At 38.1% G+C, this 15,010-nt stretch overlaps 1 protein-coding gene across 1 annotated transcript in view; it reads right to left on the bottom strand.

Moving 5' to 3' along the window:
- Sbds (SBDS ribosome maturation factor) overlaps positions 1-7,753 on the bottom strand; it is a 78,659-nt gene extending 70,906 nt beyond the window's left edge. Inside the window, exon 1 of the mRNA XM_090400382.1 lies at positions 7,443-7,753. Within this exon, the coding sequence (XP_090256508.1) occupies positions 7,443-7,570 (128 nt within the window). The 5' untranslated portion in view covers positions 7,571-7,753. The remainder of the gene's footprint in view (positions 1-7,442) is intronic.
- Between the last annotated feature and the right edge of the window lie 7,257 nt (positions 7,754-15,010).

The following is a 15,010-nucleotide window of genomic DNA, read 5'->3' as shown; positions in this document are numbered from 1 at the left end:
AAAAACAGTTATTTTACCCATCACCTGATAAAAATGTCGCAGAATGTCAAAACTATAGACCTATCGCAGAATCTGTGAAAATTACTGAAGTACTCTGTAAAATTACTGAAAGAATCATACACTCCAGACACATGCATTGGCTCACAAAAAATAGGAAAATTAAAAACTACCAAACTGCCTATAGAGTCCATCATTCAACGAAAGATCAATTATTCTACTTCTGCCAAACAATAATACTCGTTTCGGGAAAAACTAACAAAAATGACAACTGCCATATTCCTTGATATGACTGCTGCTTTTGATTGCTGAATCAAAAAATTAATACAAATAATACATGATATTGGAATTAGAGGAAATGCTTTAATCTGTATTGCTGATTTCATGAGAGGAAGAAAGATCAAGGTTAGAATCAATGCAGCAATATCTAGAGAAAGAAGAACCTGGGCTGGTGTTCCACAGGGCTCAGTACTTAGTCCCTTACTATTCCTTTTATATGTCAATGACATTCATCCCTACCTTACAGAAGACAAAAGTAGCCTGCTACATAGACGATATAGTCATCTGGCACACTAGTGATAAAATTAAAGAATCGGAAGAGATTCTAAAACAAATCCATGAGAGGATTAGAAAAATGATCTGATGAACTTAAACTCAAAATCAACCCAGATACAACAAAACTATGCACCTTTAGTACTAGGAAAATAGACATTCCTACAATCTCAAAGTCATGATCAACAACAGGCTAATTGAAAAAGATGCAAATCCAAAATACCTTGGTATTACGCTTTATCAGGAATTACATTATACACATCTCTGACATTTCCAATAGGACACTCAAAAAAACTAAATACTGTATATTGAAAAGGCTTTGTGGAAAAAAATTGGGGTGCAAAGCCAAAAATTCTCAAAACTTACACTACACTAACAAGGCCAATAATGGAATATGCAGAACCTATCTAGTCAACTTCGGCTTCATCGGTAAAGGAAAAATTAGAGTTCAAGCGAAAGCATCCAAGATTATCATTGGTGCAGTCTCATCCACTAACAACATCAGAGCCCAACAGGAATGTGGGCTTCACCTGCTGGAGGACAGACAGAAATTTGCCACCATAAAATTCATTAATAATATCAAAAGCTACCAAAGCAATCATATCTCCCTAAAAACTTATGAACATTCGAATCAAAAATGCAGACTTCACAGATCATCAACTTTACAAAATGATAACACTATCAGGGAGGAAAGAAATATGTCATGATCATCTAAATGCCCATATAAGCAAAGAACCCCTATTTTCCAGTCCTTTACCATCAAATATCTCCATAAATCTAAAGCTTACGAAATTCTGTACAAAAAAAAAAGAATCAAAAGAAATGCTCAATGAAAAAAAGGCATAAATACCATAAACCTTCTTTCATCCTCCAAACAGGTTATTTGTTATACCGATGAATCATCAGACACCAGTATGAAACTGGTGTCTGATGATCAAGAGAAACTGGTAAGAAATTGTATACAGAATTGGGCAGGTAAGGGCAAAATTATTTAAGTAGGCTAGCATGGATTGGTCTATTTGTTTGGATTTTCCAATGGCATCTGACAGGGTGCCACAAAACAAGTTGGTTTTTAAGCTGTTTCAAGTAGCTGCTATTGATATCTCTGAATCATCTCATTAGATTTGGCATAAATAAAAAGGAAGGCTCTCAACATATAATCTTGTGAAACTAGGTTTCTAGTTGCAGAAGGCAGAATTTTTCTATGGAAGCACATTACATGTGATGACAAATGAATCCCTGACAAACTTCAAAAATTTGCAGGAGATGTTCAAGGTACCAGATTTCATATGTCTACTATCTTCCATTTAGATACATAGGACATAGTGGAATTGTTCAATGAACACTTTATTGGAGTATTTCATCCTAAGAGTCAGTTTTAATGCTAAAGGGATAGGGCAGGTTCAAGGTTTAGAGGTACAGGAGGAGAGTGTGTTTCAGATACCGAGTACTCTGGCTGTCAGTAAAGCTGTGGGACTGGATGGTATTTCGCCACGAGTTTTGAGAGAATGTGCTAGGGAATTGACAGTACCTTTAACGTGGCTTTTCAATGAAAGTCTGGCTTTGGCAAAGGTGCCCAGGGAATGGAAGGAAGGTAAGATAGTGTCATTGCATAAGGGTGGTAACAGACTAGAAGTGTCTAATTATAGGCCAGTCTGTGTGTCATCAGTAGTTGTTAAGATCTTGGAGAAAGTAGTGAGGGACCGTGTACAGCATTGGGCAGATGAGGATAATGTTATCTGTGAGAGTCAACATGGATTTGTGAAAGGGCACTCTTGTTTTAGCAATATGCTAGCCTTTTATAATAAAGTTACAAGAACATTAGATGAGGGAAAGGCATATACTGCAATTTTCTTAGACTTAGCGAAGGCATTTGACAGGGTGCCACATGATAAGCTGATATTTAAGTTGCAGCACATGGGTCTGGATGTCAGATTGGTCAACTGGATTCAGGATTGGCTGTCTGATAGGGAAAGATTATTAGTAATAATGCAGATGTTGTAGCCCTGCAAGAGGATTTGAATAAGCTAGATAGATGAGCAAATGAATGGGGGTACCAGTTTAATGCAGCAAAATGTACCAGTTTAATGCAGCAAAATGTAAGGTCTTGAAGTTTGGGAAACATTGATGGGATGCTGCATACTCTATAGGAGGAGTTACACTGGAGGAAGTAGGAGAGACAAGAGATCTGGGGTTGATGATTGATAGAAACTTGAAATTTAGGGGACATATTGCAAAGGTGGTGAAGGTAACACAGAGGATTGCTGCAATTATGAGGACACTGACCTGCAGAGATAAAAGGGTTATCATTCCGTTGTATAAGTCTCTGATCAGGCCACACTTGGACTATTGTTCTCGGATTTGGTCCCCAGGATTTGAAGGGGATAAATTAACTGTGGAAAGGGTACAAAGACGGATGACAAAGATGGTTTCAGGACTGTACAATTTTGGTTATGAGGATCGGCTAAGGGAATGTGGACTGCAGAGTTTGGTGGATAGAAAGAGAGGTGATATGATTGAGACTTTTAAACTGTTGAGAGGTGGTTACAGGGTTGACACTGGGGGGGGGGGGGGTTCTTTCGCTTGGTTGAACAGCAGGAAGGAGTGATGACAAGAGGCCATCCCTGGAAGTTACGAAAGGAAACTGTGAGCAAGAGGGTGAGGAGTGGTTTCTTTGCATGGAGGGTGGTTGTACCATGGAATGCATTGCCTGATGGAGTGGTGAGAGCAAGAACGGTCAATGAGTTTAAGGAGTGGTATGATAGACTTTGTGTTTCTTGGGGGGGGGACCTCCCCTCGATGAGTCTTGACAGACTTTATGTTCTTAGGACCTCCCATGATGAGTCTTTTGACTCTATGGAGGCCTGAATAATAATAATAGATCTCAACAATCTGTCAACTGATTGCAAATCTAATTCACAGTTATATACTGATGACAGTATTTACAAAAATCAATCCTTTTTCTCTTTCTGACACACACACACAAAACATTTTCTTCTAGTCTTATTTTGATAGTCAAATATTTGGATATTATCAAATTTGGGTATTATTAACTTGGGACAACTCATCATCCAGATATCTGGATGATGAGTTGTCTCAAGTTAATGCTAACCACCAGCTTTCTTACCATAAATGAACTATGTTACTACCTCTCCATCCAAGAAATTATATTTTCTCTTTCACTCTATACTAATCACAAGTCTATTCATACACTGACTGAAGATGCACCCAACATTTATTGGGTGGCATCTTCAGTCAGTGATGTTTCTGAGATTTACCCAGCTCTGAAAAAAGTTTGCTTGTAAGGTATCTTCATGGCTACTTAGATAAAGTAGCCATGAATATTTTATAATACACAGCACACATCCAAAAGGAAGTGTGTGATGTATTATTAAATGGGTGAGTAGCAGCATTAAGCATGAGCTGCGAAGAAAAAAATGTGGAAGGAATATAAGATACAGATCACACTTCAAGCTCATGAAGAGTACAAGATACAGGCACAAAAGGTTACCAATGTGGCAAGGAAGGCTAAAGCATATTATGTGATAAAATCAGCTATGCAGACAAAAGAGAATCCCAAAGAGTTCTTTCACTATTTAGCCAGTAAGAGGAAAAACAATTTGAAACCTGAAGAAACAGTTGAATTACTGAGTGATTATTTGGCAACGGTTTAATTATTGCCTGATGTGAGCTTTGAGGTGGATAAACTGATGGTGCTTGAGATATTGCAAAATCACAATGTGAATTCTGCCATGGGATTAGACAGGATATCACAGCATGATGTCTGTGTGAAAATGCAAAGAAACTAGCCTTACCTGTGACCATGCTGTTTAAGTCTGAGAAATGAACTGGTAAAGCTCCAAGACAGAAAAAATAAGGTGAGATAGTGCCATTACTTAAAGATGGATGAGAAACGACAATTGAAATTTACAGACCTATTACTATCTCAGGAGTGGGTTAAGGTTTTGGAAAAGTTGATTAAAGCCAGAATTCAACAATGATGGATAAAAACATGATACTTTATAGAGGGAAACATGGCTCTTAAGGAAGGGTCTTGCTTTAGCAATTTACTGTGTTTCTATAATAGTGAAGGTAAAGTTGGATAAAGAAAATGATATTCCTGGACTTTGCAAAAGCACTTAATAGTATATCACACGATAAATGTTAAGTACATTGGAGCAATGTATATGGAGTTAAAAGGATAGAAGGATGGTGTCAGACAGACATTAAAAAGTTGGATATGGTGGAAAAGAATCAAAGATTAAGCAGGTGACCAGTAATGTGATGCAAGGCTCAACTGTTTGTCCATTACTGTTTAATCTATATGCTAACAATATTGGATTCAGTTTAATGAATGATATTCAGTTTTATTTTTATTTTTTTTATGCTAAGTTTGAGAGGACAAAGAGATTCTTCAGGATGACTTGAATAATGTGTTTTCTTTCAGTGTGCCAAAATGTAGAATTATGCACTTTGGATTTAAAAAGACTTCAATCTCTATATTATACTGAAAGGGTTTCACTTTTCGAAATTTATGAGGTCAAGGATAGGGAGATTGTTGTTGATAGGGAACTGATGTTTACAGGCTATACTGCAAAAATTGGCAAAACAGTACAGTGAATCACTTACATAAAAACATGCCGACCAGTAGGGATAAAGAAGTCTTGTTCCTTTTTAAAAAGTTTTAATATGTCCACATCTTGACTACTGTGCTCAGATTTGGTTGCTTAGATTTCTCCAGGATGTATTAGTGGTTGAGAGGATTCAGAGACAGTGACAAGGGTGGTTTCAGATCTATGGAATGCTTTAGACGAAAACAGACTGAAAATTTATAAGTTACAAATGAGTTAATGGATGGAAGAGATGGAATATCATAAATATATAAGCTACTAAAAGAGTTTTATATCAGTTTTGTTATGAGGGTAGTGAATGACTGGAATAGGTTGCCTGAGGTGGCTGTCGGGAATCATTTAAGGAAAGGTGTGCAAGTATTGCTTGAATAATGGCAGTTTGGATCTCTTGCAGTGATGCATTGCAAGGGATGATAATAATAGTAAGCATTACCTCCAACAACGAGTCTTGGGTTCCATGGAAATATCTAGTTAATAGCAATAATGGGATACTGGGGATTTTAACTAACAATTGTTTACACATTAGTAGAAGAAAAGTATATTTAATATACTGCCAGATATTTCAGTTTGAAAATAAACTGATAGTTTGTTATTTTGGCTAGACAGAAAAGTTTTTTACAAGGTAGAATACAAACAATTGATCATTTAAATAGATTGTTTAATTTCATGTTACAGGCTTCTCTCAAAGGTAGAGGATATTAACTGCCTCAGTATACAAGTAACCTAGTCAAAGATATTTCATATTATTATTAAGAGGGACCTCCAGGGAGTCAGGTACTCATCGAGGGAAGCAACATACTACACGCACCTGTTATCATACTTTTTCTTGAATTCATTCACACTGCTTGCACCCACAACATTCAATGGCAATCCATTCCAATTACGCACCACCCCGTGAGAAAAAAATCTAGCTGAACTGTTATTCAGTTTGTGTAGCAGCTCTAATACTTCATCCTCATACACCTGAATTTCTTCATCCAGTGAAAATGTAGCAGTGAGCTCAATGTCGCATTCACCAGGTTGATAGCTTTTAACAAAATGGACACTCATTCAATGAACAATCTCCTACATCTGTAACCCTCATGCCATCTGGATTTAGAAGAGTTATTCTTTGCTATTCATTCATTCTTTTATTTGCAGCATACTGATCAAATTCTTGTGGGTTGTCTTTAGCATGCAGAGCCAGTTTTTTCTTTTCATACTCAGACTTTGCTTTCTGTACAACAGTTGTGACTATTCTAGCCTGCTGCTTGTAATTTTCATAATGCACATCATCCTTATGCACACGGTATTCCTTAGACATCATCCTTTTCTTACGAATCTCTTGCTTAATAAGATTACACATCCATTTGACTCCTACCTCATTTATTCTTCGAACTCTTTGGACACACTCTGAAATCACATCATTTAAGTACTATTTAACTGCTTCCCATACACTGCCAATATTCTTCCCATCCATGAACCAATCCTATTCTACTGAACTTAGTATACTCCTCAGTTGGTCATAATTTCCTGCTTTGTAGTTCAGCATGTAACCTTTAATGAATGGAACATTCATAAACTTTGTCCTTTCCAAGTGAGTACCGCGTGATCACTGTATTCATAACTCGAATATAATGGATTTTTGATGGCTATCATATACATCCAGTATAACTAAAAGTACCTGTACATTACTTATAAGATGGGCACTGAAATTCTGGAAAGAATCGCAGTGCCAATGTTGCTGAATAAGATTATAATGGCATCATTCTAACAATGCATTAACTTACTTCATAAGTAATGCAAAAAGAAATGATATAATAAGAACAAATAAGTTGCAATGATATAGCACTGAGTTATATCATTGTAACTTGAGTCTGAGATTTCATTTTAATTCTCTCCAACGGAGTATATTTCCTTACATAACTTTATCGCTAACCTTAACAATCTATCGTGACTAGAGCATTTCCTGGTTCCACTTCATTAAGCGTTTTTTTTTTTGTTGTTGTTTTTTTAACGAAATTTCGTAAGTGAAACTTTCATATGTGTATGTGTGGTTTAATTTTTTTTTTTTATTCTCTCATTAGTTTCTTATTTTAGATAGGGCTAAATGGCCTCGCCTACTCCCGTAAACGGGAATAAAAAGGCGTTAGCTGATTTATTTATTTTTTTTTTTTTGATTAGTTTCTTATATGAAGGAAACCAATACATCATCAGCAAAATCAAAAGTGCTCCAACATTATCAATTACGTTATATGAACACAACAGGAAGAACATGCTTACATATTATTTCTCCATGACAGCACTTTATTCTTGTAACAGGCTATTTCAAATCGCTTACCACCTTTTTTCATTCGCACCACAGCAACATTAGTCAAGCGAATCTGATTAGTTGGTGTAAATATCGACATTCTTCGACTTATTTTTTAACACGCACTAAATCGTTACAAAAAATCAAGAGCAGGACAAAAGAGTTTCACTCGTAATTAAAAGGTGGATATATACACACTCCGCCTGTACCATTTCTGGTAAATTTTTTCAACAATTTCCACAATACTACGCACCTAACTTATCAGCTGTCTGATTACATAACGTTACAACATTGACTAAATTCGAAATATGCGCCACCTAACCTGAATGATTCCGTGTAACAAGTTAATGGTTTTAATTGCATAGGACAGTGGTGGCGAATCTGTGGCACGACCGAGAATTTTGCTGGCACGTCAACGATTTACATGTGATATCCTTTATACGCTTATAAATTATTCAGCTTTTTTTTTTAATTGTTACAATACGTACAAGTTAAATTTTGTTTTACAGGAGAGCAGTGGCGCACTCAGGATTTAATCTTGGAGGGGGCTGAGCACTCAAGATTTAATCTGGGGAGGGGAACGAGTTGAGTACACGATTTGAGAATACAATACACACTACGCATCTCATACGACCTATGACTGAGCATCTGCAATGATCGCTAATTCATAAGTAGTATAGAAATAGAAGACACGACGCAACATAAATAAAAAAATGAATTTTAATTAGGAAAATTTTTGAAAATTTTTCGAGTGTTTTTTTTCTTTTTCTTTTGGAGGGGGACGGGACCCCCTTGTCCCCCTCCCTGGGTGCGCCACTGCAGGAGAGAGCAGCTATGAATACATGAATTTGATTGGTGCAGTGTTAACAAAAGATCACGCGACCAAAAGACAAATGGAACCGATAATTTTTGAGTTGAAATGCTAATTCTCTTCAATCGAATTCCATAATATCTGCAACTGTCATAATAACATTCACTATATATTTCTTAGTTTTACGACATTCACGACGGGGTGTCGTTTATCGTTCCGACAGAACTTCTCATTACCAGCGAGCTCAACTCACACAAAGCTTCGACCCATGATTGGTTTTTATTGCCCTGTTTGCGTTTGAGCTGGAAGGGGAACTCACACGAGCATTATATGGCATGTTTCAATTCGCGCTAGAATTTTATTTGAAGTTAGCCTCTGTGATCTGTCATAATGACATCGAGAATTTCAAATGCAGTCAAACAAACACTTATTTCATGTAATTGAAATATTGGACAATAATTTTACTTAGATACTGTGTTTCTGGTGCAACGTATGGTTTTGCTTGCCTATACAGGATAGTTTCTGTGAGAGGGGTACATGTGATTCATTAGTTAGGCGCCGTTTTTATTTCAGCTGTCTCTAATTGCATTATTTGTTGAGAAATATTATTATTATTATTATTATTATTATTATTATTATTATTATTAGACACCTCCAGGGAGTCCAAAGACTCATCGAGGGAGAGTGTGCCAACAGCATCGACGATTGGTCCCCTTCCAAAAGCCTCTGTGCCTTATTCAGGGATACAATAAATGTTTTTTTTCTTGCATCTGCAGTATATAATGGCTGTTGGGGAGGGCGTGTTGTTTTTTGTGTGGGAGATATATATATGCAAAACCTTTTAATGTTTTTTTTTCGTAAAGTGAAATCAGGGGTGCCAGTTATACGCGAGGGTAAGTTATATTCGACGGTAAGCGTTCGCCGACAAGTCGACATCCTTCTGTTGCTTCCCCTGACTTCTATGGTGAGTTACAATGCATAAATATTTTTCTCACTACCGTTTTTTTTTTCAAACCAACATCATTAAAATCAATTTAATAATACAATAATCAACTGTTATAAATTATCGACCGATTAGCATATCAGGAATCATTGTCAAGGTAGAAATTAGTCAAGAAAAGAATACAGGATTGGATAGATGAAAATGGGATACTGTATGGGGGACAACATGGTTTTGTGAAGGGTAGATCATGCCTCAATAACTTGCTCATGTTTTATAACACAGTGACGGCTGAACTGGATAAGGGTAATGGGCTTACAGTGATTTTACTGGATCTTGCCAAGGCTTTTGATAGGATACCACATGGAACCCTAATCAGTAAACTGGAGCAGATGGGGATAGATATAGGGTTGGTGAAATGAATAAGAGGGTGGTTGAAGGAGAGATACCAGAGAGTGGTTTATTCAGGAGTGGAGTCTAAAAGACGGCTTGTGACTAGTGAAGTGCCACAGGGCTCTGTTCTTGGACCCCTGCTTTTAAATTTGTTCATCAACGATATAGGAAAGGATTTGAGAGGAAGTGTTCAATTTTTTGCTGATGGTGCAAAGTTGGGTAAAGCAATTATGAGTGCACAGGATGTCAAAATTTTACAGGATGATTTGGATAGTTTGGAGGACTGGGCTAGGAAAAATGGATGTCAATTTAATGTGGCAAAGTGTAAGGTTATGCACTTTGCGGTGAAAAGAATAGCAGTAGTATATCGCATTGGTGGAACCGTACTCCAAGAGATTGATAAGGCCAGGGATTTGGGAGAGTTGGTGAATAGGGAATTGAAGTTTAGGGGGCACATTGCAAAAGTGACTAAAACAGCTCACCAAATCACTTGGCTTCTGAAAAATACTTTAACATGCAGAGACAAACAAGTTGTTGTTCCTCTGTATCGAGCCTTGATAAGACCCCATCTGGACTACTGTGCCCAGTTATGGGCACCAGGGTTTCTTCATGATGGGGAGGAAGTGGAGAGGATCCAGAGACGAGTGACCAAAATGATAGCAGGTCTGTGGAATGAACCTTATGAGAATAGGTTGAAGATTTGTGGGTTGCAGAAATTGGTCGATAGGCGAAGGAGGGGTGATATGATTGAGACATTCAAATTACCGAATGGTTTCTATAAGATTGATCCAGAAGATATTTTTGAAAATATGACTGGGGGTGGGAGGACAAGGGGCCATGAATGGAAGCTGGGCAAGAGCGTGGTTGACGAGGGTGTTAGAGCTAGGTTTTTTACTTGGAGAGTAGTGAATGAGTGGAATAAGCTTCCAGAGTCTGTTGTGGGTGCTACGACCGTGAATGAGTTCAAGGCAAGGTATGATAGATACTGTGTGAATGTCGAATAGTTGTTCTTGACTTGATGTTAGGTCCTCCCTTGATGAGTCTGTCGACTCCTTGGAGTTGCCCGGAACAACAACAACAACAACAATAATAATAATAATAATAATAATAATAATAAAATTTTTACTGATCAGAATGGAATATGTCGATGAAACTTACCAGAAGTTGATTTAATAATGTTGGCCTGAGGAAACTACAATATTGTAACATTAGTTCTGTGATTGATAACTAAATTAAATGCGTACTTTTATATTTGGTGACATGCTACACCGTATACATTAAGTATATTAATACTCTATGATTATACCATAATTAATTATTAATTCTTATTTACTAAAATAAATATCCAGAAGGCTTCATATCGGTGATACAAATTTATATATATTAAGTGGATATTAAATCCAACATTATTTCAAAGCCAACTACAGAAACTATAGATGTTTCTTGCGAAATTTGACCAGAGATCTCACGGGAATTCACTCACCGCCATACTACGAGTTGCCTTAGCCTCTAGGGCAACTGGTAGTATTTCCGTAAGTTCACTGGTCAAATTTCCCACTAAAATTCTATAGTTACTGTAGTCGGCTTTGAAATAATGTTGGATTAAATATCCACTGAATTTATATAATATTAATACTTATGTTAGTTTAATGTATGAACTTTAAAAAAATGGGAACGGTATTTACGAGTAGGTTTGTTGGGACTGAGCCCTCTAATACAGTAAGAATAAATAAAAATACAGTCTATATAAAAGAATTGAGAACGACTAATCCTTAGGATTCCCTGACTTTTCCCTTTTCTAATTGCACGTGCGTTCATTATACATTTCGCACAGCGCATTCGCCGGTAGGCACAAATAAGCAGCGGCAAGTGCATAATTGTTGCGTATGTGCACTGTTTTGTTTTTGCTAATGTAAATGGGAATTATAAAGATAATTTTATTTAGGCATATAACAAAATGTTGATTTGTTAAGGGGATAAAAATCCCTTATTGTTTTTCAACCAGTAAGCGAAACTAAGATCGAAAAACTACGATCTGAACGTTTCATGCCGACGAACTGTCAGCGTATCCAAGCGTAAGTGACCACTTGGTAGTGCCACACCGCGGCAACTCGTTGCAAAGGTGGAGCAAGTTCCGTCACTGTTCTTGATATTTTCTCATAATGTAAAAACACACATCTCTTAGGAGATGTAGTACTGTTTTATATTATGAGGAGAGGTCACTACCCAGACCGGTTTCAACCTTTTTTGAGGTCTCATCAGTGAGTAGCTAGACCTAGAATATCAGAGTTTAAATAGTGACACACCTTTCTGGCAATCGTATAGCAAAAGTATGTAAGTTCTTTTCACTTAAACTCTGATATTCTAGGTCTAGCTGCTCACTGATGTCCACCTACTGTCAAGTCCAGCCGCTGTTTTTTTCCTGAGATCCCGAGCCTGAGAATCCTGTGCGAGCCTTGCTGCATGATATCTGCAATCAACGTGGTAAGACCCCTTTTTTTGTTATTTTCCTTGTTTTTCTCGGCTATTTTTGATCTTGCCTGGTGCCTGTCTGTCAGTCTTCCGGCTGTTAGTAGGAGATTTCTGCGGACGGGGAACGCTTGGCGTTTCTCCTTTTTTTTCTCCTGGAAGGCCCACTGGTTCCTTCCTTTTTTCGGGAAATTATAACAATGATATTCTTAACTTTCTGATATGACTTCCTTCTTACCTAGAGTGAAAACCCTCGGTTTCGAGGTAAAATCTAGCATCGAAAAGCGGACGTTCGCGAAAGCGTTAATAGATACTGTAGGGATAAATAATATATTCGGATTTACCCCGTACGTGGGAGGGAGGTTCCAGGTCGTTGTAAAAGACGAAGCAATGAGAGAAAAATTCTCTTTAGTAATTCAATGCAAAGGACAAAAATACCTCCCTACTTTAATAGGAAGTATGTTAAAAACGATCAGAATAGACAGATTCCCAGTCGAATATTTAGAAAGCGGGGACGCTCTAATTAAGAACCTTTTTTCCAAATGGGGAACAGTGAAAGAAGTTAGAATAATGCAGGACAGTGACTTTCCAGAATGGAAGTCGGGGGTGGTATACGTCTCCATGGAGATGAAAACATCCGTTCCCAACTTCGTCTTTATCGGTTCAGCCAGGGTAATGATCAATTAGCCTGGTGTCAAGAAGCAGTGCTTCAGATGTGGATCCTTCGAACATATGGGGGAAGACTGCCCCAAAGGCAAATGCCAAAACTGCTTGACAGCAGGTCATGGCCTGGATAAATGCGATCAAGCATGTTTAAAATGCGGGGACACAAAACACAAAGTAAATGAATGCCCGAGTAGAACAGCTGCGGAAAGAACAGGAGGCAATATAACCCCTGCCTCCGCAATACCTACAGAAAACCCTGCGATGGCAGAGCAAGAAATCAGCTCCATCCGTACAGCCACCACCTGACACGATGTTGATAGCATATCCTAAATTGTTGAAACAAACCACACCAAGGAAAACAGAAAAGAAGAAGCAGCGCTCCACAAAGGTAGAAACCCCTACTAGTACAACAGAAACAAGAGAAGAAAAAATGGAAGCAAACAGTGCCGCAAAACGCACGAGAGACTCGGACACGGAAGAAAATAAAAGGACAAAAGCCAGCAGCCCAAATCCAACAGAAAATAATAGTGAAACCCCAACACCAGCAAAGGAAAATCTAACAACAATGGGGGAACCAGGGGAACTGGAATTCCAGATCTCCGGTAAAGACGATTCTGACGAGGATATGAAATTCTAGGACAGCAACATGGAGGAGCGATGAAAACAGTATACAAGCCAAAATACTCAACGGGATCTATTTCTACCTACCTAGGTTTTTCGCACAAGAAAGACATATACTAGGGAATGGGAGGTTTGTAAATAAATGGTGCACACCTCCTATCCTCTGTGTCCTGAGACAGGGCTTAATCATACCGTGTCTCTTCCTTTAAAAAGAAATATGTTTGTCTATTTTTCCCCCCTTTCTCTTTTTCTCTCTTCACGAGTTCTTACAGTTCATATAGGAGGGGGAAGATCTGAGAACCCGGGCTGCGAAGGCTTACAGCGAGGCGGTGCTGCTCCTTGTGAGCGGCATCTCTCGGGCCAGATTCTTCCCCCAAATCTTGCTCTTCCCGTGGTGTAAGGTTGGCCAGTTCTCTTACTGTTTATATATATATTAAAAAAAAAAAAAAAAATCCGATTTAAGTTTTATACAAAAACAGGTGTTAGAAGATGTCCTCCATAGACACCTGGTCAGTTAAATTGTTAATTTAAAAGTATTTTACGAGCGCATTTAAGAAAAGTTTATTTCAAGTTTTTTTTTTTTAGAACAGGTGTAAGGAGATGATGTTTTATAGACCTTTTAGCCACAACCTGGGTTATACAGCTAAACGGTTTGACTGAGGCCTCTTTTTACCTACTACTATCCTACTCTACCTTTCTTTAATCTCCCCTATTACTACCTGCTGACCCTCAGCAATCTTTATACTCCAAAGGCCGATGATGAAAGACATTAACTCCCATTCTACTCACTGATGAAGCCTCAAAAAAGGCTGAAACCAGTATTATGAGTTCGCTCCCTTAGGGTTTTGCCTTAAGGGAGAAATTTGAGTCTCCGGGGAAAGTGTTCTACGGCACGGTCCGCTGAGGGGCTTTGTCGGTGAATGATTTTCTTCGGAATTTGAGCGGTTCTGCTCGGTGGTGGCGTGTGGGTGGAAGGCCATCACTGAGTGGAGCCAACGCTGAGATGGACGGTCTTTCGCCCACGATTGAGTGGCCTAGGGATCGTCCGAATTTTTAGAGACGGCTTTACTTACTCATAAGGTTGAAACCAGTCTGGGTAGTGACCTCTCCTCATAATGTAAAACAGTACTACATCTCCTAAGAGATGTGTGTTTTTACATTATGAGAAAATATCAAGAACAGTGACGGAACTTGCTCCACCTTTGCAACGAGTTGCCGTGGTGTGGCACTACCAAGTGGTCACTTACGCTTGGATACGCTGACAGTTCGTCGGCATGAAACGTTCAGATCGTAGTTTTTCGATCTTAGTTTCGCTTACTGGCTGAAAAACAATAAGGGATTTTTATCCACTTAACTGATCAACCTCGCCAGAAAAAAATAGCCGTTTGGCTTTTCATCTTAGTTGTAAAATGTTGATTTTTTGAAACTATAAAAAATGCATTTAATTTAAGTTGTGAATTATTTTGTTACAGTTCTACCGAACATGACTGGCGAAAATAAAAAACGAAAATTATCACAGTCAAGCAGCAGAGCGTTCCAAAGTTGGTGGACTGAAGACTATAGCTTGATTAATAAAGACAATAAAGCAATATGCGTTTTATGTTCCGGGACAGTTGTGTGCAGAATGTCGTCAGTAAAAC

Source organism: Typopeltis vanoorti, chromosome 11 (assembly GCF_054136105.1).
Source record: "Typopeltis vanoorti isolate ZY-2024b chromosome 11, IOZ_Tvanoo_1.0, whole genome shotgun sequence".
Lineage (NCBI taxonomy): Eukaryota > Metazoa > Arthropoda > Arachnida > Uropygi > Thelyphonidae > Typopeltis > Typopeltis vanoorti.
This window is presented reverse-complemented; position numbering and strand designations above follow the sequence as displayed.